The sequence below is a fragment of the Oncorhynchus kisutch genome, linkage group LG24, assembly GCF_002021735.2.
Source record: "Oncorhynchus kisutch isolate 150728-3 linkage group LG24, Okis_V2, whole genome shotgun sequence".
Lineage (NCBI taxonomy): Eukaryota > Metazoa > Chordata > Actinopteri > Salmoniformes > Salmonidae > Oncorhynchus > Oncorhynchus kisutch.
The window spans coordinates 34,949,623-34,972,606 of NC_034197.2; the positions used below are offsets into that span (position 1 = coordinate 34,949,623).

A 22,984-nucleotide genomic window follows, 5' to 3' on the forward strand; every position below is an offset into this window, starting at 1 on the left:
CTGTAGGGATGACCAGGGATGTTCTCTGTTTAGTGAGTCCACCAGATCAGAGGCTGTAGTTATGACCAGGGATGTTCTCTGTTTAGTGAGTCTGCCAGATCAGAGGCTGTAGGGATGACCAGGGATGTTCTCTGTTTAGTGAGTCCACCAGATCAGAGGCTGTAGTTATGACCAGGGATGTTCTCTGTTTAGTGAGCCCACCAGATCAGAGGCTGTAGTTATGACCAGGGATGTTCTCTGTTTAGTGAGCCCACCAGATCAGAGGCTGTAGTTATGACCAGGGATGTTCTCTGTTTAGTGAGTCCACCAGATCAGAGGCAGTAGGGATGACCAGGGATGTTCTCTGTTTAGTGAGTCCACCAGATCAGAGGCTGTAGTTATGACCAGGGATGTTCTCTGTTTAGTGAGTCTGCCAGATCAGAGGCTGTAGGGATGACCAGGGATGTTCTCTGTTTAGTGAGTCCACCAGATCAGAGGCTGTAGTTATGACCAGGGATGTTCTCTGTTTAGTGAGCCCACCAGATCAGAGGCTGTAGTTATGACCAGGGATGTTCTCTGTTTAGTGAGCCCACCAGATCAGAGGCTGTAGTTATGACCAGGGATGTTCTCTGTTTAGTGAGTCCACCAGATCAGAGGCAGTAGGGATGACCAGGGATGTTCTCTGTTTAGTGAGTCCACCAGATCAGAGGCTGTAGTTATGACCAGGGATGTTCTCTGTTTAGTGAGTCCACCAGATCAGAGGCTGTAGTTATGACCAGGGATGTTCTCTGTTTAGTGAGTCCACCAGATCAGAGGCTGTAGTTATGACCAGGGATGTTCTCTGTTTAGTGAGTCCACCAGATCAGAGGCTGTAGTTATGACCAGGGATGTTCTCTGTTTAGTGAGTCCACCAGATCAGAGGCTGTAGTTATGACCAGGGATGTTCTCTGTTTAGTGAGTCTGCCAGATCAGAGGCTGTAGTTATGACCAGGGATGTTCTCTGTTTAGTGAGCCCACCAGATCAGAGGCTGTAGTTATGACCAGGGATGTTCTCTGTTTAGTGAGCCCACCAGATCAGAGGCTGTAGTTATGACCAGGGATGTTCTCTGTTTAGTGAGTCTTCCAGATGAGAGGCTGTAGTTATGACCAGGGATGTTCTCTGTTTAGTGAGTCTGCCAGATCAGAGGCTGTAGGGATGACCAGGGATGTTCTCTGTTTAGTGAGTCCACCAGATCAGAGGCTGTAGTTATGACCAGGGATGTTCTCTGTTTAGTGAGTCTGCCAGATCAGAGGCTGTAGTTATGACCAGGGATGTTCTCTGTTTAGTGAGTCTGCCAGATCAGAGGCTGTAGGGATGACCAGGGATGTTCTCTGTTTAGTGAGTCCACCAGATCAGAGGCTGTAGTTATGACCAGGGATGTTCTCTGTTTAGTGAGCCCACCAGATCAGAGGCTGTAGTTATGACCAGGGATGTTCTCTGTTTAGTGAGCCCACCAGATCAGAGGCTGTAGTTATGACCAGGGATGTTCTCTGTTTAGTGAGTCCACCAGATCAGAGGCAGTAGGGATAACCAGGGATGTTCTCTGTTTAGTGAGCCCACCAGATCAGAGGCTGTAGTTATGACCAGGGATGTTCTCTGTTTAGTGAGCCCACCAGATCAGAGGCAGTAGGGATGACCAGGGATGTTCTCTGTTTAGTGAGCCCACCAGATCAGAGGCTGTAGTTATGACCAGGGATGTTCTCTGTTTAGTGAGTCCACCAGATCAGAGGCTGTAGTTATGACCAGGGATGTTCTCTGTTTAGTGAGTCCACCAGATCAGAGGCTGTAGTTATGACCAGGGATGTTCTCTGTTTAGTGCGTCCACCAGATCAGAGGCTGTAGTTATGACCAGGGATGTTCTCTGTTTAGTGAGTCCACCAGATCAGAGGCTGTAGTTATGACCAGGGATGTTCTCTGTTTAGTGAGTCCGCCAGATCAGAGGCTGTAGTTATGACCAGGGATGTTCTCTGTTTAGTGAGCCCACCAGATCAGAGGCTGTAGTTATGACCAGGGATGTTCTCTGTTTAGTGAGCCCACCAGATCAGAGGCAGTAGGGATGACCAGGGATGTTCTCTGTTTAGTGAGCCCACCAGATCAGAGGCTGTAGTTATGACCAGGGATGTTCTCTGTTTAGTGAGTCCACCAGATCAGAGGCTGTAGTTATGACCAGGGATGTTCTCTGTTTAGTGAGTCCACCAGATCAGAGGCTGTAGTTATGACCAGGGATGTTCTCTGTTTAGTGAGTCCACCAGATCAGAGGATGTAGTTATGACCAGGGATGTTCTCTGTTTAGTGAGTCCACCAGATCAGAGGCTGTAGTTATGACCAGGGATGTTCTCTGTTTAGTGAGTCTGCCAGATCAGAGGCTGTAGTTATGACCAGGGATGTTCTCTGTTTAGTGAGCCCACCAGATCAGAGGCTGTAGTTATGACCAGGGATGTTCACTGTTTAGTGAGTCTGCCAGATCAGAGGCAGTAGGGATGACCAGGGATGTTCTCTGTTTAGTGAGTCCACCAGATCAGAGGCTGTAGTTATGACCAGGGATGTTCTCTGTTTAGTGAGCCCACCAGATCAGAGGCTGTAGTTATGACCAGGGATGTTCTCTGTTTAGTGAGCCCACCAGATCAGAGGCTGTAGTTATGACCAGGGATGTTCTCTGTTTAGTGAGTCCACCAGATCAGAGGCAGTAGGGATGACCAGGGATGTTCTCTGTTTAGTGAGCCCACCAGATCAGAGGCTGTAGTTATGACCAGGGATGTTCTCTGTTTAGTGAGCCCACCAGATCAGAGGCTGTAGTTATGACCAGGGATGTTCTCTGTTTAGTGAGCCCACCAGATCAGAGGCAGTAGGGATGACCAAGGATGTTCTCTGTTTAGTGAGCCCACCAGATCAGAGGCTGTAGTTATGACCAGGGATGTTCTCTGTTTAGTGAGTCCACCAGATCAGAGGCAGTAGGGATGACCAGGGATGTTCTCTGTTTAGTGAGTCCACCAGATCAGAGGCTGTAGATATGACCAGGGATGTTCTCTGTTTAGTGAGTCCACCAGATCAGAGGCTGTAGTTATGACCAGGGATGTTCTCTGTTTAGTGAGTCCACCAGATCAGAGGCTGTAGTTATGACCAGGGATGTTCTCTGTTTAGTGAGTCCACCAGATCAGAGGCTGTAGTTATGACCAGGGATGTTCTCTGTTTAGTGAGCCCACCAGATCAGAGGCTGTAGTTATGACCAGGGATGTTCTCTGTTTAGTGAGCCCACCAGATCAGAGGCTGTAGTTATGACCAGGGATGTTCTCTGTTTAGTGAGCCCACCAGATCAGAGGCTGTAGTTATGACCAGGGATGTTCTCTGTTTAGTGAGCCCACCAGATCAGAGGCTGTAGTTATGACCAGGGATGTTCTCTGTTTAGTGAGCCTACCAGATCAGAGGCTGTAGTTATGACCAGGGATGTTCTCTGTTTAGTGAGTCCACCAGATCAGAGGCTGTAGTTATGACCAGGGATGTTCTCTGTTTAGTGAGTCCACCAGATCAGAGGCTGTAGGGATCACCAGGGATGTTCTCTTGATAAGTGTGTGAATTAGACCATTAATTGTCCTGAATGGCATTCAAAATGTAACGAGTACTTTTGGGTGTCAGGGAAATGTATGGAGTAAAAAGTACATCATTTTCTTTTCAAATGTAGTAAAGTACAGATACCCCCCAAAACTACTTAAGCAGTACTTTCAAGTATTTTTACTTAAGTACTTTACACCACTGATCACTAGACGTGTACACTGCATGATTACCATTTCTCATTAGGTTTGTTGTTGTATTTCTCTGTCCCCAGTACCTTCCATTTCTCTGTCCCTTCTTCCTGTCCATTTCTATGTCCCTTCTACCTGTCCATTTCTCTGTCCCCAGTACCTTCCATTTCTCTGTCCCTTCTTCCTGTCCATTTCTATGTCCCTTCTACCTGTCCATTTCTCTGTCTCGTGTACCTGTCCATTTCTCTGTCTCGTGTACCTGTCCATTTCTCTGTCTCGTGAACCTGTCCATTTCTCTGTCCCTAGTACCTGTCCATTTCTCTGTCCCTAGTACCTGTCCATTTTCTCTGTCCCTTCTACCTGTCCATGTTTCTAGTACCTGTCAATTTCTCTGTCCCTAGTACCTGACCATTTCTCTGTCCCTTCTACCTGTCCATTTCTGTCTCTTCTACCTGTCCATGTCTCTGTCCCTAGTACCTGTCCATTTCTCTGTCCCTAGTACCTGTCCATTTTCTCTGTCCCTGCTACCTGTCCATGTTTCTAGTACCTGTCCATTTCTCTGTCCCTAGTACCTGTCCATTTCTCTGTCCCTTCTACCTGTCCATTTCTCTGTCTCTTCTACCTGTCCATGTCTCTGTCCCTAGTACCTGTCCATTTCTCTGTCCCTAGTACCTGTCCATTTCTCTGTCCCTTCTAACTGTCCATTTCTCTGTCTCTTCTACCTGTCCATTTCTCTGTCTCTTCTACCTGTCCATGTCTCTGTCCCTAGTACCTGTCCATTTCTCTGTCCCTAGTACCTGTCCATTTTCTCTGTCCCTGCTACCTGTCCATGTTTCTAGTACCTGTCCATTTCTCTGTCCCTAGTACCTGTCCATTTCTCTGTCCCTTCTACCTGTCCATTTCTCTGTCTCTTCTACCTGTCCATGTCTCTGTCCCTAGTACCTGTCCATTTCTCTGTCCCTAGTACCTGTCCATTTCTCTGTCCCTAGTACCTGTCCATTTCTCTGTCCCTTCTACCTGTCCATTTCTCTGTCTCTTCTACCTGTCCATTTCTCTGTCTCTTCTACCTGTCCATTTCTCTGTCTCTTCTACCTGTCCATGTCTCTAAACAGGTTTCTGAAATTCATTGAAAAATATTGACAATAAACATGACTTTATGCCATCTATTTTCATAGCATCATTTAAACAACTTGACAAGGAGCAAACGCATGACTAGATCCACGTTCCATAGGGCACCTGTTATCTGTCAAGCCTCTCTTCTACACTGAGGTGGCTACACAGCCCGGTAGAACTCATCAAATAATTTCAAGTGACGGACAGAACCAATCAATATGTTACTTCACTGAAAGCTCCTCTGTGTTTCCTCTCGTCCTCAGAGAGATGAGAGATCATGGTAGATAGATACTTACGACTGGAGCACGCTGCAGTTGTAGTAGATGAAGTCAGTGGTGATGAATTTGTGCCCTGTCTCCTTGGACTTCAGGGAAAGCTTTAGCACTCTCTTGTCCCCTGGAATAAAGAGAAGACCCACAGTAAACCAGACAGCCTAGAGGCTCTGAAACCATTATCAGTCCCATTCCAGGTGCTATACCCCAGAAAAATAATGTTCTTCTGTCTAATTCAATAATGTAGATGTTGATAAAAATGTCTGATTGCTCCTGTCTTTTATCTACCATTTCCATTAGCAAGAGAAGTGCACTTATAGTCCAAAACAGAACCCTACAAACAGGCCACATCTCTGCTGCTAGTCCAATTATACCTGTAGGCTTGACTTCAAGATAATTGGCAAAACATTTCCAGTGGACTTTCAATAACTGCTACTAATGGAACAAAAAATGAGCTACTGCACTTTTCAGGTTCCCATCCATCAGTCCATCCGGTAAGAGCATTCAGTTGTTTTTCATAATTTTTTGAAAACACATTAAGGCCCATGTTCACATGGCTCCGAACAACTAAAACCTGGTGTACTTCAGACACATTGCAGCTGTCGTCACCACTAGTTGACATAATACAACCCACAAAGCTGTATGGAACGATAGAGCTAATTTCACACATGGTGATAAATATGATCATCAGAAAATAGAAACATATTATCACTCAATAGCTAGCACATTGTTTTATAACATTTGAATGTGTACTAGATTTATATTAGTTTCTGATAGAAGCCTTACCGTATCCCTGTGTGAGGGAGGGGACATCTCTGAGGGAGGGGGACATACAGAGGACCTGCCCCTTGGCCAGTACCTCCCCTGGGCTCTCTGTCAGCTCCTCAAACACACATGTCACCCCGGCTGACAGGCTGGGCACGTTGACCACTCTCACACTCAGCTGGAGGGAGGAGAGGGGGGAAAGGTGAGAGAGAGGAATAGGGAGGGTGAGATAGAGAGAGAGGGGGGAGAGAGAGATAAAGGGAGAGCGAGAGGGAGGGAGAGAGAGCGAGAAAGGGAGGGAGGGAGAGAGAGAGAGAGAGAGAGGGAGAGAGAGAGGGAGGGAGAGAGAGAGAGAGGGAGAGAGAGAGGGAGGGAGAGAGAGAGAGAGGGAGAGAGAGAGGGAGGAAGAGAAAGGGAGAGAGGGAGGGAGAGAGAGAGAGGAAGAGAAAGGGAGAGAGGGAGGGAGAGAGAGGGAGGAAGAGAGAGGGAGAGAGGGAGGAAGAGAGAGGGAGAGAGGGAGGGAGAGAAAGGGAGAGAGGGAGGAAGAGAGAGGGAGAGAGGGAGGGAAGGAGGGAGGGAGAGAAAGGGAGAGAGGGAGGAAGAGAGAGGGAGAGAGGGAGGGAGGGAGAGAAAGGGAGAGAGGGAGGAAGAGAGAGGGAGAGAGAGAGAGGGAGGAAGAGAAAGAGAGAGAGGGAGGAAGAGAAAGGGAGAGAGGGAGGAAGAGAGAGGGAGAGAGGGAGGAAGAGAGAGGGAGGGAGAGAGAGGGAGGAAGAGAAAGGGAGGAAGAGAAAGGGAGAGAGGGAGGAAGAGAGAGGGAGAGAGGGAGGGAGAGAAAGGGAGAGAGGGAGGAAGAGGGAGGGAGAGAGAGGCAGTATATTATTTGACAGTTGGAGTCATCCCGCTGCGTATCCTAAACCAGAAATCTGCAATGACAGGTTAATAATAAGCCAGCTCCATATTGGTCATGTCGTGATTAGCTAGCATCGTGTTGTGATTAGCTAGCATCGTGTTGTGATTAGCTAGCTTCGTGTTGTGATTAGTTAGCATCGTGTTGTGATTAGCTAGCTTCGTGTTGTGATTAGCTTGTGTCATGTTGTGATTAGCTAGCATAGTGTAGCGATTAGCGAGCATCGTGTTGTGATTAGTAAGCATCGTGTTGTGATTAGCAAGTGTCGTGATTAGCTAGTGTCATGTTGTGATTAAATAGCATTGTGTTGTGATTAAATAGCATTGTGTTGTGATTAGCTAGTGTCATGTTGTGATTAAATAGCATTGTGTTGTGATTAAATAGCATCGTGTTGTGATTAGCTAGTGTCATGTTGTAATTAAATAGCATCGTGTTGTGATTAGCTAGTGTCATGTTGTGATTAAATAGCATTGTGTTGTGATTAAATAGTGTTGTGATTAGCTAGCACCATGCAGTGATAAGCTACCGTCGTGTTTTTCTCTGGTGTGAACACATTTTTTTTTTTTACAGCCTGTAATTACCTGAGTGGACGTAGAGGTCACAGATATGTTGTTAGGTGTGACACTAATGTCCACACAGTGATCTAGCTCTGTGTTGAAATGCTGCGGCTCGGCCCACTTCTCACAGGCCTCCTGTCTGGAACACCTGGGAGGAAACACAATGAGGTCAGTGGTCAATAATGATCACAATATTACATGCTGTTCTACTACTTAAATGTCAGCTCAGCTCAGTACACAGCTGTACTGGGTAACATTCAGCTCAGTACACAGCTGTACTGGGTAACATTCAGCTCAGTACACAGCCGTATTACTGGGTAACATTCAGCTCAGTACAGTACACAGCCATATTACTGGCTAACATTCAGCTCAGTACAGTACACAGCCGTATTACTGGGTAACATTCAGCTCAGTACAGTACACAGCCGTATTACTGGGTAAAAATTAATGCACTCCATTGTCCAACAGAGCCCTGGGAATCTGGGACAAATTCATAACTTCAGGAATAAGCTTTAGGTGTAACAAATGACTGAGTTGGCCTCAAAGAGCAGGTTGGGTATGAGCAGAAGCACACAAATGATACCAGTGTATATCATGAACACACATTTAGGAAAATATGTGAAAATATTTTGAAAACATTTGAAATATGCTGAGCCATGCTGAGTTCAAAGTTGTTTTTGTAACCAACTTCCCAATTGTTCGCTTAATGCTGCATAGCAGAAACTTTTATTCTGATAATTGACTCGTTGGGTTCTGGATAATAGAATTGATGTCGAATGTTTACATACACCTTAGCCAAATACATTCAAACTCAGTTTTTCACAATTCCTGACATTTAATCCTAGTAAAAATGACCTGTCTTAGGTCAGTTAGGATCACCACTTTATTTTAAGAATGTGAAATGTCAGAATAATAGAAGAGATAATGATTTATTTCAGCTTTTATTTATTTCATCACATTCCCAGTGGGTCAGAAGTTTACATGCACTCAATTAGTATTTGGTAGCATTGCCTTTAAATTGTTTAACTTGGGTCAAACGTTTTGGGAAGCCTTCCACAAGCTTCCCACTATAAGTTAGGTGAATTTTGGCCCATTCCTCCTGACAGAGCTGGTGTAACTGAGTCAGGTTTGTAGGCCTCCTTACTCGTACACACTTTTTCAGTTCAGCCCACAAATTTTCTAAAGGATTGAGGTCAGGGCTTTGTGATGGCCACTCCAATACCTTGACTTTGTTGTCCTGAAGCCATTTTGCCTCAACTTTGGAAGTATGCTTGGGGTCATTGTCCAATTGGAAGACCCATTTGCGACCAAGCTTTAACTATCTGACTGATGTCTTGAGATGTTGCTTCAATTAATCCCCATAATTTTCCTCCCTCATGATGACATCTATTTTGTGTAGTGCACCTGTCACTCTTGCAGCAAAGCACCCTCACAACATGATGCTGCCCCCCCGTGCGTCACGGTTGGGATGGTGTTCCTCGGCTTGCAAGCTTCCCCCCTTTTCCTCCAAACATAACGATGGTCATTATGGCCAAACAGTTCTATTTTTGTTTCATCAGACCAGAGGACATTTATCCAGAAAGTACAATCTTTGTCCCAATGTGCAGTTGCAAACCGTAGTCTGGCTTTTTTATGGCGGTTTTGGAGTAGTGTGTTCTTCCTTGCTGAGCGGCCTTTCAGGTTTTCTGAGGTCTTGGCTGATTTCTTTTGATTTTCCCATGATGTCAAGCAAAGAGGCACTGAGTTTGAAGGTAGGCCTTGAAATACATCCACAGGTACACCTTCAATTGACTCAAATTAGGTCAATTAGCCATGACAACCTTTTCTGGAATTTTCCAAGCTGTTTAAAGGCACAGTCAACTCAGTGTATGTAAACTTCTGACCCACTGGATTTGTGATACAGTGAATTATAAGTGAAATAATCTGTCTGTAAACAATTGTTGGAAAAATGACTTGTACAAAGTAGATGTCCTAACCGACTTGCCAAAACTATAGCTTGTTAACAAGAAATTTGTGGTGGTTGAACAATGAGTTTTAATGACTCCAACCTAAGTGTACGTAAACTTCCAACCGTATATAATAATAATATATGCCGTTTAGCAGACGATTTTTGTCACGTCTGCTCCTGCTCTGATTGTTTTTTGTCTTTATTTTCTTGTATGCTGACGCTATTCCTGTCTTGTTTCATGTCCGTTATTTATGAAATGTTTTACTCCCCATACCTGTTTCGTCTCTCAAGCGTCATTCCATGTGACAGATCTTATCCAAAGCGACTTACATTTTACCTACGGGTGGCCGCAGGAATCGAACCCACATGCCATGCTCTACCAACTGAGCCATACAGGACCACATGGATTATTGGAAACAATTGTTTCATATTTTCCTATTGAAGCCAGAACATCTCAGGTTAATGCCACATAGCAGCCATTCTCTCTCTCATTGCGGTTTTATTTTAACCTCTCTGCGAGTAAGGCTAGTTTCCAGAATTGCTGCCTGTCTTACGTGCCCAAAGTAAACTGCGTGTTACTCAGGCCCAGAAGCTAGGATATGTATATAATTGGTAGAATTGGATAGAAAACACACTGAAGTTTATAAAACTGTTAAAATAATGTCTGTGAGTATAACATAATTGATATAGCAGGCGAAAACCCGAGGAGAATCCACCCGGGAATATTTTTTTGGAGCTCAGAATGACTTCCAATGCAATGCTATTGAAAGATCTAATTTCCGCCTCCCAGATTGCAGTTCCTATGGCTTCCAGTAGATGTCAACAGTCTTTATACAAGGTTTTAGGCTTGTTTAAAAAAAAAAAGAAGATGTATTTGTAGTCGTTCCAAGTTGAGCGCCGGGGCAAAAGTAGTCTTTTGAGTGCGTGAACGTGGGCGCGCTCTTTGTTCTTTTCCTTTGCTATTGACCATAGTAATCTCCGTCTGAAATATTATAATTTATTTAGATATTAGACAATCTGAGGGCTAATAAAAAAACGTTGTTGACTCGTTTGGACGAACTTTGCTGGTAAATTTTTGGAATCCTTTGTATGCATGTTGAAGGACTGGATTATTGAATTCAATGGCGACAACTAAATGGCGTTTTTGGGATATAAAGGACTTTATCGAACAAAACAACCATTTATTATTTAGCTGGGACCCTTTTGATTGCAAACAGAGGAAGATATTCAAAAGTAAGTGATTTATTTTATCGCTATTTGTTATTTCGTGACGCCTGTGCAGGTTTGAAAAATATGCTAATGTGAGGTGCTGTCCTCAGACAATCGAATGCTATGCTTTTGCCGTAAAGCCTTTTTGAAATCTGACAATGCAGTTCCCTCCGATTTCACCGGATGTTGTCGAATTTGATCCCGTTAGCGGGATCTCCGCTCGAAGTGGTTTTAAACCTGCTATTTTCTGCTGTGGAAGAAAATGTCCTATTTTTCTCCAAACAGATTCTAAGGAGCAGCCTGATATTAAAACACTTATACCAGCAACACATTTGTTAAACATGGCGTTACTGTCAGTGTAGTGGTTAAAGGGGCGATCTGCATTTCGCTACATTCATTTATTAACTTATAAACTAATTATATAAACCCATTGAATCTTGAAGAATATAAATTGCAAATGCCTCATGAGCTTAGTTCAACTGTCGTACCCCATCAGAACCCAAAATATAAGCTTGTTTTACTCCAATGATTGTAAACAATGTAAATGTAAACAAGCACTCTAGAGACTCAAATATATCATTTTGATATCATGGATGGTCAGTCCTTTCATCAATAGCTCTGTTTATGAACTTGAGAATGGTTGTATTTCTCCAGCCCCATCCCTCAGTGGCAGGGGTAAAATGTTTTTATTGTTTCGACTGCTAATTGCCTCTTTAAAGGAAAATTCCACCCCCAAAACTATCTTCTGGTTTCGGTTCAATAGTCATACAGACTGTATTTCTGTATTTTGAAAGTTATATGACTTGATTGATAGTTACGTATCTTGAAAACTTGATTGCTGACATCCAAAACATTTTGGGACTATATCAACAATGGACGAATGATACAAATACCAAAATATAGCTTTTGGATGGAGTTTTCCTTTAAGCTTGACAGCTGCACTGAAAGTGGCTGAGGATTATCACCAATAAAAACTCCTGCTTATGCACCAACCAATAAGCCACAGGATATTACTGCACAAGACTAGGGATCATCTCACATTGAGACAGACAGAGCAAAGCAGAGTATCAGATAGATCAGGGTCGAGGATGACAGCACTACTTCCCTACAATCTCCATTAACAGCATCACCAAAAACTATTACATCAAATACTATAAAGTGATGAAAATGTAATATAAGGAAAAATAATCAATGGAAAAAATACTGGCAAGAAAAACAAGCCTGAAATGTATCACATGCCTACTTATATTATACAAGCCTGAAATGTGAGAAAGCAGAAGCAGTGAAGCAGAAATGGTGATTTGAAGGTTACCATTCAAGTTAAGCGTGTGATAATTGAATTTGGATCGTCTGTGGAAGGAAAGTTATTTTCTTTTTCTTTAGAGGAACCACTTCTAAAAGAATTAAGAAGCCGCTGAAGTTCCAGGGCTGTTTTTCACCCAAGACGCAACACACCATTAATGATTTGTTTACTTCTAATTAAAGCCATATGTCTGGGGACAGAATGGGGGTAGGCTTAATTAAAAATGCAGGGCCTAGCACCAGACAAGACTGTTCTCTGTACAGTAAGTGGAACTGTGGTGTCTCCTCACAAGCCACCAACCATTCAGATCACTGGGATTCTTTCTGTTGCTTTGTCATATCTTCTCCTTCAGTTCCCAGAAATTAGATTTCATTCAATTACACTGCAGGCCTCTTCCTAGTGGAATGGCAGATATGTGATTTATGGTGAAACGTTGTCCCCCTGGGGTGAAGGCTCCCTCTCTCTCCCTCTCTCTCTCAGCCCCACCATGACGCCATGAGAAAGCCAGGGGATCAAGGACCTGCATTAGTGAGGTTCATCTTCTGTTCTCTGTGGGGACAAAATGGACTCACCACATCTTCAATTAGCAGGTGATGAGGCCTCTGTAATATATGATCAAGTGAAATAGGGCTATAAACTGTCAGAGGAGAATGTAGCGAGGTGCTAGAGGCCCGAGGAACGTGGGTGAGAAACGGGAGATTGGGCGGTCACATTAACCCTAAGAGAAAGGGCTAATGTGACCATATCACGCTGAGCATATCACGCTGAGCATATCACGCTGAGCATATCACGCTGAGCATATCACGCTGAGCATATCACGCTGACCACATCACGCTGAGCATATCACGCTGAGCATATCACGCTGAGCATATCACGCTGAGCATATCACGCTGAGCATATCACGCTGAGCATATCATGCTGAGCATATCACTTCATTTCAGCTAGCGTTCTTTTCCTTACGGCAATTCACCATTTCAGGTTTCACAAATTCTATTACCTTGCCCTTATTCCGTATCCTCAAAGTCAAATGAATCCAAGGATATATGTTCACACGATAGTCTAAATCACATTATGCTTAGAGCTCCCTGTTGATTCTGACTCTAAAAGGCAGAGATTCACCTTGTTCAAATCATTCATTGGACAAAGCAGAAGAAAAAAGCCTTTCATAACACGCGTAAATTATCTACTGATAATGGCATTACATCATTCAAATTGGAGTGTTGGGGTTAACTGGGAAGCACTGGGACACAGAGACAGGATCAAGGATCAATTGAGCACATTAATTGATATTGGGGAGGGTGGGGCCGTAACTGCCTCTAAGGGTCTGGGTTAATTATCTAGTTGACTTTGATTAGTGAGAAAGACGACACAAGAGACAATCAAGTCTGCTGAAGGGGTGAAACCATATTGACAGGACAGTCACTTGTCGCCAGCTTTTTTACTGTCCTTTTTACTATAACCTTCAACCATGTTAATCTGAACCACCGTCCCTCAAAGACATGTTCAGAATGTGCATTTGGGTTCTGCAAATGCTGGATTAAAGAAAGACATTTGTCAAGACAGCAAACATTGCAAATGATAGTTTCATGTAATAAAAGTTGCTCTAATTAAAAGAATCGGCTGACAATCCCAGTTATATTTAAATGAAGGCAGAGGTTTCATCGTTTATAGAACATTAATGAAGTATCTTGAGTAAGGGGTGTTTCCACAAGATAAATGACACGAGACACTCTAACCAAGGGCCCCCTCAACAGATACAGTAGCAGAGAAATACACAAAATAAGCCTGATTTGAATCACACTGCAAGTCCATCTTCCAGTTTTCTGTTGTTGCCATGGACACAGACCATTTCCCAGGGTGCACTTAGTTTTTTTCCCCTCCTCTACCCTGGCTCCACTAACATGATGGCTAGAGGCTAAAGAGCCCCGGGGGAATAGCAGACAAAGCCCAGACAACAACAGGTAAAAGAAAGGAAGCAGGTCAAAGCTAGTCTCCCAATCCAGAGTGTGTTTGGCTTTTATTTGTATTTTTTAAGAGCCACCCCTCATGGCAACCCATCTCCCCAAGGGAAGGGGAGCTCTGGCAACACAGATTAAGAATTAAGATTTAACAACCCCCCCCCAAATTTCCCTGAATCTTTTTTTCGGAGCATCACTCCCATATGTGTCAAGACAGTAACACGACAAGCGATAAGTGCTTTGATAAATGTAGATATTACAGATGAGAGGAGCACATGGTGACACCCACCACAGCTTTCATATGAAAAGTCATAAATCAGGCAGTGCATTCAAATTGATAAGTGATTTAAATGAGGTCTTGAGAGTTGTGTCACATCGACGTACCAAAATAAAGCTCTCTAACCGTGAAATGAGAGCAAGGAGGTGAATGGGGCCATTGCAGACATCTGTGGTAAACACTGAATTATAAACCAGGTCGTTTGGGTCCTGGATGTTGATTGGCAGAATGCCGTGGTAAAATCAGACAATATACCATGGCTATGATGCAAAAAACTTGTTTACTGTTGTAATTATGCTGGTAACCAGTTTATAATAGCAATAAGGCTCCTCGGGGGTTTGTGGCATATGGCCAATATACCACGGCTAAGGGCTGTATCCAGGCACTACGCTTAGTGCCTAAGAACTGCCCTTAGCCTTGGTATATTGGCCATATACCAAACCAAGCTTTATTTATACAGCACATTTATAGAGCTATATTTATACAGACATGGAATGCAATGCAATGTGCTTTACAGGAAATAAAATAAATGAAAAACAATTCAATAAAAGGTGAAATATTTACAACACAAAAAACTAAAGATTGACACAAACTGAACAACTAAAATGCACCCGAGGAAAATCAAAGCAAAAAAAATGTGTTTTAAGATCTCTTTGAAATATTTCCACAGTTTGGGCTCCCCTCAGGTTCTCTGGCAGGCTATTCCAGAGGCTGGGGTCATACTGTAGTAACTAAAGGCTGCCTCTCCATGCCTCTTGGTCCTAGGCTTTGGGATAGTTAAAAGGCTGTCTCTCCATGCCTCTTGGTCCTAGGCTTTGGGATAGTTAAAAGGCCAGAGGACCCGAGGGACCTACTGGATACAGAACTTAAAAGCATGTCTGATGTGTTGGGGTGCACAATCATGGATTGATTAAAAACCAACAGAAGAATCCTAAAATGAATTCTAAAACTCACAGGCAACCAGTGAAAAGACTTCAGTGTAATGTGTGCTCGTCGTCTGGTCTTGGTCAGTAGCCATGCTGCAGCATTCTGTATGTTTTGCAGTTGATCAATGACTTTCTTGGGTAGACCAGACAGGAGAGCATTACAGTAGTCAAACCTGCTTGAAATAAAATAATGGATGAGTCTCTCTGTATCCGCCTGAGAGAGAAACGGCCGCACCTTGGCAATGTCAGGCAGTTGGACCACACCCCCTCTGGCATGACTGTTTAATGTAACTCCGCTGAAGTGGCTACCTCATGGTCAAAAAGCTATATCCCCACAGGAATCATAAAGGTCAGTATGCTTTACAAAAGTCAGTATATTATTAGTTTCATTTCAGGACCTGTGACCACATCCACTGGCCTAGAAAAGGTCATATCGAAGATATTGAAGAAACCACATTGAGTTTTAGTAGTCCGGTCAGAAACCCCCAAAAATGAAACTCAATCTAAAGTTAAGCACCAAGTAAAGTGTGTGCTGTCTGAAAACGTGGCTCATTGACTGGGGTTGAATAGGAGATGCCCATTGTGGTCCATGGAAGCGAGTCATTAGAGTAATTTGAGCTCGCGCCTGTACATGAATGAGCAGTCTGAGGTTGCCTGGCCTGGCCTGCATCTTGCTAGGATGAACAATACCCTGCTCTCTGTTTCTCATGAGCTCCAACATTCAGATTCCACTGATCATGTGACCTGACCTGAGTGTGTGTGTTGTCCCACAGAACGAATGTCACCCATCTCAATCTGACTCAATAAACATCCCTTTCTTTCTCTGTTTAAGCATCAGAGGGGTTCAAGTAGACATACAGACAGAAAAAACAGAGAGTCTGACATACAGCCTGACATACAGCCTGAGTGACAGACATACAGCCTGACAGACAGCCTGACATACAGCCTGACAGACAGCCTGACATACAGCCTGACAGACAGCCTGACAGACAGACATACAGCCTGACAGACAGCCTGACATACAGCCTGACAGACAGCCTTACATACAGCCTGACAGACAGCCTGACATACAGCCTGACATACAGCCTGACAGACAGCCTGACAGACAGCCTGACAGACAGCCTGACAGACAGCCTGACAGACAGCCTGACAGACAGCCTGACATACAGCCTGACATACAGCCTGACAGACAGCCTGACAGACAGCCTGACATACAGCCTGACAGACAACCTGACAGACAGCCTGACAGACAGCCTGACATACAGCCTGACAGACAGACACACAGCCTGACAGACAGCCTGACAGACAGCCTGACAGACAGCCTGACAGACAGCCTGACAGACAGCCTGACAGACAGCCTGACAGACAGCCTGACATACAGCCTGACAGACAGCCTGACAGACAGCCTGACAGACAGCCTGACATACAGCCTGACATACAGCCTGACAGACAGACACACAGCCTGACAGACAGCCTGACAGACAGCCTGACATACAGCCTGACAGACAGCCTGACAGACAGCCTGACATACAGCCTGACATACAGCCTGACAGACAGCCTGACAGACAGCCTGACAGACAGCCTGACAGACAGCCTGACATACAGTCTGACAGACAGCCTGACAGACAGACAGCCTGACAGACAGCCTGACAGACAGCCTGACAGACAGCCTGACATACAGCCTGACATACAGCCTGACAGACAGCCTGACATACAGCCTGACAGACAGCCTGACAGACAGCCTGACAGACAGCCTGACAGACAGCCTGACATAGACAGCCTGACATACAGCCTGACAGACAGCCTGACAGACAGCCTGACAGACAGCCTGACAGACAGCCTGACAGACAGACAGACAGCCTGACATACAGCCTGACAGACAGCCTGACAGACAGCCTGACATACAGCCTGACAGACAGCCTGACAGACAGCCTGACAGACAGCCTGACAGACAGCCTGACAGACAGCCTGATAGACAGACATACAGCCTGACAGACAGCCTGACATACAGCCTGACAGACAGCCTGACAGACAGCCTGACAGACAGACACACAGCCTGACAGACAGCCTGACAGACAGCCTGACATACAGCCTGACAGACAGCCTGACAGACAGCCTGACAGACAGCCTGACAGACAGCCTGACAGACAGCCTGACAGACAGCCTGACAGACAGCCTGACATACAGCCTGACATACAGCCTGACATACAGCCTGACATACAGCCTGACAGACAGACAGCCTGACAGACAGCCTGACAGACAGCCTGACAGACAGCCTGACATACAGCCTGACATACAGCCTGACATACAGCCTGACATACAGCCTGACAGACAGCCTGACAGACAGCCTGACAGACAGCCTGACAGACAGCCTGACAGACTGACAGACAGCCTGACATACAGCCTGACATACAGCCTGACAGACAGCCTGACATACAGCCTGACAGACAGCCTGACATACAGCCTGACAGACAGCCTGACATACAGCCTGACAGACAGCCTGACAGACAGCCTGACAGACAGCCTGACATACAGCCTGACAGACAGCCTGACATACAGCCTGACAGACAACCTGACAGACAGCCTGACAGACAGCCTGACATACAGCCTGACATACAGCCTGACAGACAGACACACAGCCTGACAGACAGCCTGACAGACAGCCTGACATACAGCCTGACAGACAGCCTGACAGACAGCCTGACAGACAGCCTGACATACAGCCTGACATACAGCCTGACAGACAGCCTGACAGACAGCCTGACAGACAGCCTGACATACAGCCTGACATACAGCCTGACAGACAGACACACAGCCTGACAGACAGCCTGACAGACAGCCTGACAGACAGCCTGACATACAGCCTGACATACAGCCTGACATACAGCCTGACAGACAGACACACAGCCTGACAGACAGCCTGACAGACAGCCTGACAGACAGCCTGACATGCAGCCTGACATGCAGCCTGACAGACAGCCTGACAGACAGCCTGACATGCAGCCTGACATGCAGCCTGACAGACAGCCTGACAGACAGCCTGACAGACAGCCTGACATACAGCCTGACAGACAGCCTGACATACAGCCTGACAGACAGCCTGACAGACAGCCTGACATACAGCCTGACATACAGCCTGACAGACAGCCTGACATACAGCCTGACATACAGCCTGACAGACAGCCTGACAGACAGCCTGACAGACAGCCTGACAGACAGCCTGACAGACAGCCTGACAGACAGCCTGACATACAGCCTGACATACAGCCTGACAGACAGCCTGACAGACAGCCTGACAGACAGCCTGACAGACAGCCTGACAGACAGCCTGACAGACAGCCTGACAGACAGCCTGACAGACAGCCTGACAGACAGCCTGACATACAGCCTGACAGACAGCCTGACATACAGCCTGACATACAGCCTGACAGACAGCCTGACAGACAGCCTGACAGACAGCCTGACAGACAGCCTGACAGACAGCCTGACATACAGCCTGACATACAGCCTGACAGACAGCCTGACAGACAGCCTGACAGACAGCCTGACAGACAGCCTGACAGACAGCCTGACAGACAGCCTGACATACAGCCTGACATACAGCCTGACATACAGCCTGACAGACAGCCTGACATACAGCCTGACATACAGCCTGACAGACAGCCTGACAGACAGCCTGACAGACAGCCTGACAGACAGCCTGACAGACAGCCTGACATACAGCCTGACATACAGCCTGACAGACAGCCTGACATACAGCCTGACAGACAGCCTGACAGACAGCCTGACATACAGCCTGACATACAGCCTGACAGACAGCCTGACATACAGCCTGACATACAGCCTGACAGACAGCCTGACAGACAGCCTGACAGACAGCCTGACAGACAGCCTGACAGACAGCCTGACATACAGCCTGACATACAGCCTGACAGACAGCCTGACAGACAGCCTGACAGACAGCCTGACAGACAGCCTGACAGACAGCCTGACAGACAGCCTGACAGACAGCCTGACAGACAGCCTGACATAGACAGCCTGACAGACAGCCTGACAGACAGCCTGACAGACAGCCTGACAGACAGCCTGACAGACAGCCTGACAGCCTGACAGACAGCCTGACAGACAGCCTGACAGACAGACATACAGCCTGACAGACAGCCTGACATACAGCCTGACAGACAGCCTGACATACAGCCTGACATACAGCCTGACATGCAGCCTGACAGACAGCCTGACAGACAGCCTGACATGCAGCCTGACATGCAGCCTGACAGACAGCCTGACAGACAGCCTGACAGACAGCCTGACATACAGCCTGACATACAGCCTGACAGACAGCCTGACATACAGCCTGACAGACAGCCTGACAGACAGCCTGACATACAGCCTGACATACAGCCTGACAGACAGCCTGACATACAGCCTGACATACAGCCTGACAGACAGCCTGACAGACAGCCTGACAGACAGCCTGACAGACAGCCTGACAGACAGCCTGACAGACAGCCTGACATACAGCCTGACATACAGCCTGACAGACAGCCTGACAGACAGCCTGACAGACAGCCTGACAGACAGCCTGACAGACAGCCTGACAGACAGCCTGACAGACAGCCTGACATAGACAGCCTGACAGACAGCCTGACAGACAGCCTGACAGACAGCCTGACAGACAGCCTGACAGACAGCCTGACAGCCTGACAGACAGCCTGACAGACAGCCTGACAGACAGACATACAGCCTGACAGACAGCCTGACATACAGCCTGACAGACAGCCTGACATACAGCCTGACATACAGCCTGACATACAGCCTGACATACAGCCTGACATACAGCCTGACAGCCAGACATACAGCCTGAGAGACAGCCTGACATACAGCCTGACATACAGCCTGACAGACAGACATACAGCCTGACAGACAGCCTGACAGACAGCCTGACAGACAGCCTGACAGACAGCCTGACATGCAGCCTGACATGCAGCCTGACAGACAGCCTGACAGACAGCCTGACATACAGCCTGACATGCAGCCTGACAGACAGCCTGACATACAGCCTGACATACAGCCTGACAGACAGCCTGACAGACAGCCTGACATACAGCCTGACATACAGCCTGACATACAGCCTGACAGACAGCCTGACATACAGCCTGACATACAGCCTGACAGACAGCCTGACAGACAGCCTGACAGACAGCCTGACAGACAGACATACAGCTTGACAGACAGACATAAAGCCTGACAGACAGCCTGACTGACAGACATACAGCCTGACAGACAGCCTGACTGACAGACATACAGCCTGACAGACAGCCTGACAGACAGACATACAGCCTGACAGACAGACATACAGCCTGACAGACAGCCTGACAGACAGCTTGACAGACAGACAGACAGAGACAGACAGACAGCCTGACAGACAGACAGCCTGACAGACAGACAGCCTGACAGACAGACAGCCTGACAGACAGACAGACAGACAGACAGACAGACAGCAGGTTGAAGCCACATAAAGCCGAACCGGAGAGGATGGAAATAGAAGAGGATTGTGTCACTCTGGGATGTCGCTTCACCAGAGAGGAACAGAGGTTTGACATGTGAATCGGGCACAATTTAGCCATTCAATCTTCTCATCACTTTGCCTGATCTCACACTAATTGTGCTGTGCAGTGGTTGTCACAAGTTTGTGTAAAAAAAATAACATTTGCGCGGAATACTGCATTGCTATGCAGAGAAATATCATTTTCAAACTAGTTTGGCAAATATCTATGCAAATTATTCCATTATCAGTCCCAGATTCTAATCTTAATTAAATATTGTTATCTTGATAAAGGACTGAATGAAAATTCCACAATGGTCGTCATTGAGGTCCTAGGCTCAGAAAAATATTTTCATCTACCTCTGAACATTATCTAGATATGCATCAGAGGGGAAACACTGGACTGCTGACACCAGGCCTTGGTGTGAGAAATGTCACACAATGAAACAATTTCAGGACTTTCTATAATTCATATAAAACCCATAGCGTGCTGTTTAAAAGGCATGTGCTTCCTGTCCCCTTTATTTCCCTACCTTTAGAGTTACTTTGTTTTTCCATTAATCATGGCCTACGTCAGAGAAAACCCCTCCATATTGTGGCCATTACACTCGATAAAGGGTACACTATACAGCCACACATCCCCCTTCGCAGGCTTCCCTTCTCCCCCGTGGCAGGACACAGCACTCTCTCATGATGTTCCCAGCCAATTCATTTACAGTGGAACTGGAGGAAAAATGTGCCTGATGACAAGTGAGGGAGTGAGGGAGGAGTGGCAGAGGGCCAGCAATATCCAGACATTTCCTGAGCTCCGACCTACCAGCTGCTGCCTAAGGGTCAGCCCAAAAGGGTCAACAGGAAGGAGCACATTTGGGGCAGCTGTCACCTGTCACTTCCTGTGTGGAGCGGACCAGGTGGACTGGGTAACAGCACGCAGCTTCCCAATAGTTTGGCTGAACCCCGAACCTCTCAGTGGTCCATTAAAAGTTCAGAATCTACCAGATGTATTACTGCTACTTTCCAACAGCATCTGGCCTCCTGATGTTTAACAGAGACCATTTTATTCACCCTTTGATTGGTATCAAAATGTCACCTTGAAAATCCGTGCAGCCGCTCAGGAATCAATTCATTTTCATATAGTTGGTATCGACTGAGGCAACTTGATCACACTAAAACAACCACGCTATTTGTTTTCCCAATAAGTTCATCTACCCACAGAGAAGATAAGAGCATATGTAAAGTGAGCCACTTACTTGTTGTGAAGTACACACCATCCACAGTGGGGGTCTCCAGAGCCCAGACAGGTTTTACAGGTGGTGTACTGGCCACAGCTCTCCACAGGTAACCGGCTGACCTGCAGAAAACAACTGAGCTTATCATCTTTATTCAACACACTTTCAGACTCACACAGGCACTGTTCACTGTGCTTTCCTCACCTTCTCAATCTTTTTTACGCATACAGATGCGACGCGAGGGTCAAACAAATCTAAATCCCAGCCGTAACCATGAACTTGTCGTGATACCGTTTAGTTTACGTAAGATATGAAATTCAACAGAAAGTGGAAATGTATTGCTCACAATTTGAATGGGTTTTGGGACACATCCGTGCTTCAACTACTAAATCATTTCCTGACACGAGGTCTGAATCCGTTTATTAAACTGCAGTGATAGAGAGAGTGGGTCAGTTCATTATTACACTGCAGTGATAGAGAGAGTGGGTCAGTTCATTATTACACTGCAGTGTTAGAGAGAGTGGGTCAGTTCATTATTACATTGCAGTGATAGAAAGAGTGGGTCAGTTCATTATTACACTGCAGTGATAGAGAGAGTGGGTCAGTTCATTATTACACTGCAGTGATAGAGAGAGTGGGTCAGTTCATTATTACACTGCAGTGATAGAGAGAGTGGGTCAGTTCATTATTACACTGCAGTGATAGAGAGAGTGGGTCAGTTCATTATTACACTGCAGTGATAGAGAGAGTGGGTCAGTTCATTATTACACTGCAGTGATAGAGAGAGTGGGTCAGTTCATTATTACACTGCAGTGATAGAGAGAGTGGGTCAGTTCATTATTACACTGCAGTGATAGAGAGAGTGGGTCAGTTCATTATTACACTGCAGTGATAGAGAGAGTGGGTCAGTTCATTATTACACTGCAGTGATAGAGAGAGTGGGTCTGTTCATTATTACACTGCAGTGATAGAGTGGGTCTGTTCATTATTACACTGCAGTGATAGAGAGAGTGGGTCTGTTCATTATTACACTGCAGTGATAGAGAGAGTGGGTCAGTTCATTATTACACTGCAGTGATAGAGAGAGTGGGTCAGTTCATTATTACACTGCAGTGATAGAGAGAGTGGGTCAGTTCATTATTACACTGCAGTGATAGAGTGGGTCTGTTCATTATTACACTGCAGTGATAGAGAGAGTGGGTCTGTTCATTATTAC

At 45.9% G+C, this 22,984-nt stretch overlaps 1 protein-coding gene across 3 annotated transcripts in view; it reads right to left on the reverse strand.

The window, feature by feature from the left end:
• The window catches only part of LOC109869322 (plexin A3), a 188,067-nt gene that overhangs the window by 86,631 nt on the left and 78,452 nt on the right, over positions 1–22,984 (reverse strand). For all 3 annotated transcript variants that reach the window (XM_020459397.2, XM_031804073.1, XM_031804074.1), the window contains 4 exons: positions 21,790–21,890; positions 7,398–7,521; positions 5,931–6,087; positions 5,169–5,268 (listed from right to left, as the gene is read on the reverse strand). In XM_020459397.2, coding sequence (XP_020314986.2) covers positions 5,169–5,268; positions 5,931–6,087; positions 7,398–7,521; positions 21,790–21,890 — 482 coding nt within the window. The remainder of the gene's footprint in view (positions 1–5,168; positions 5,269–5,930; positions 6,088–7,397; positions 7,522–21,789; positions 21,891–22,984) is intronic.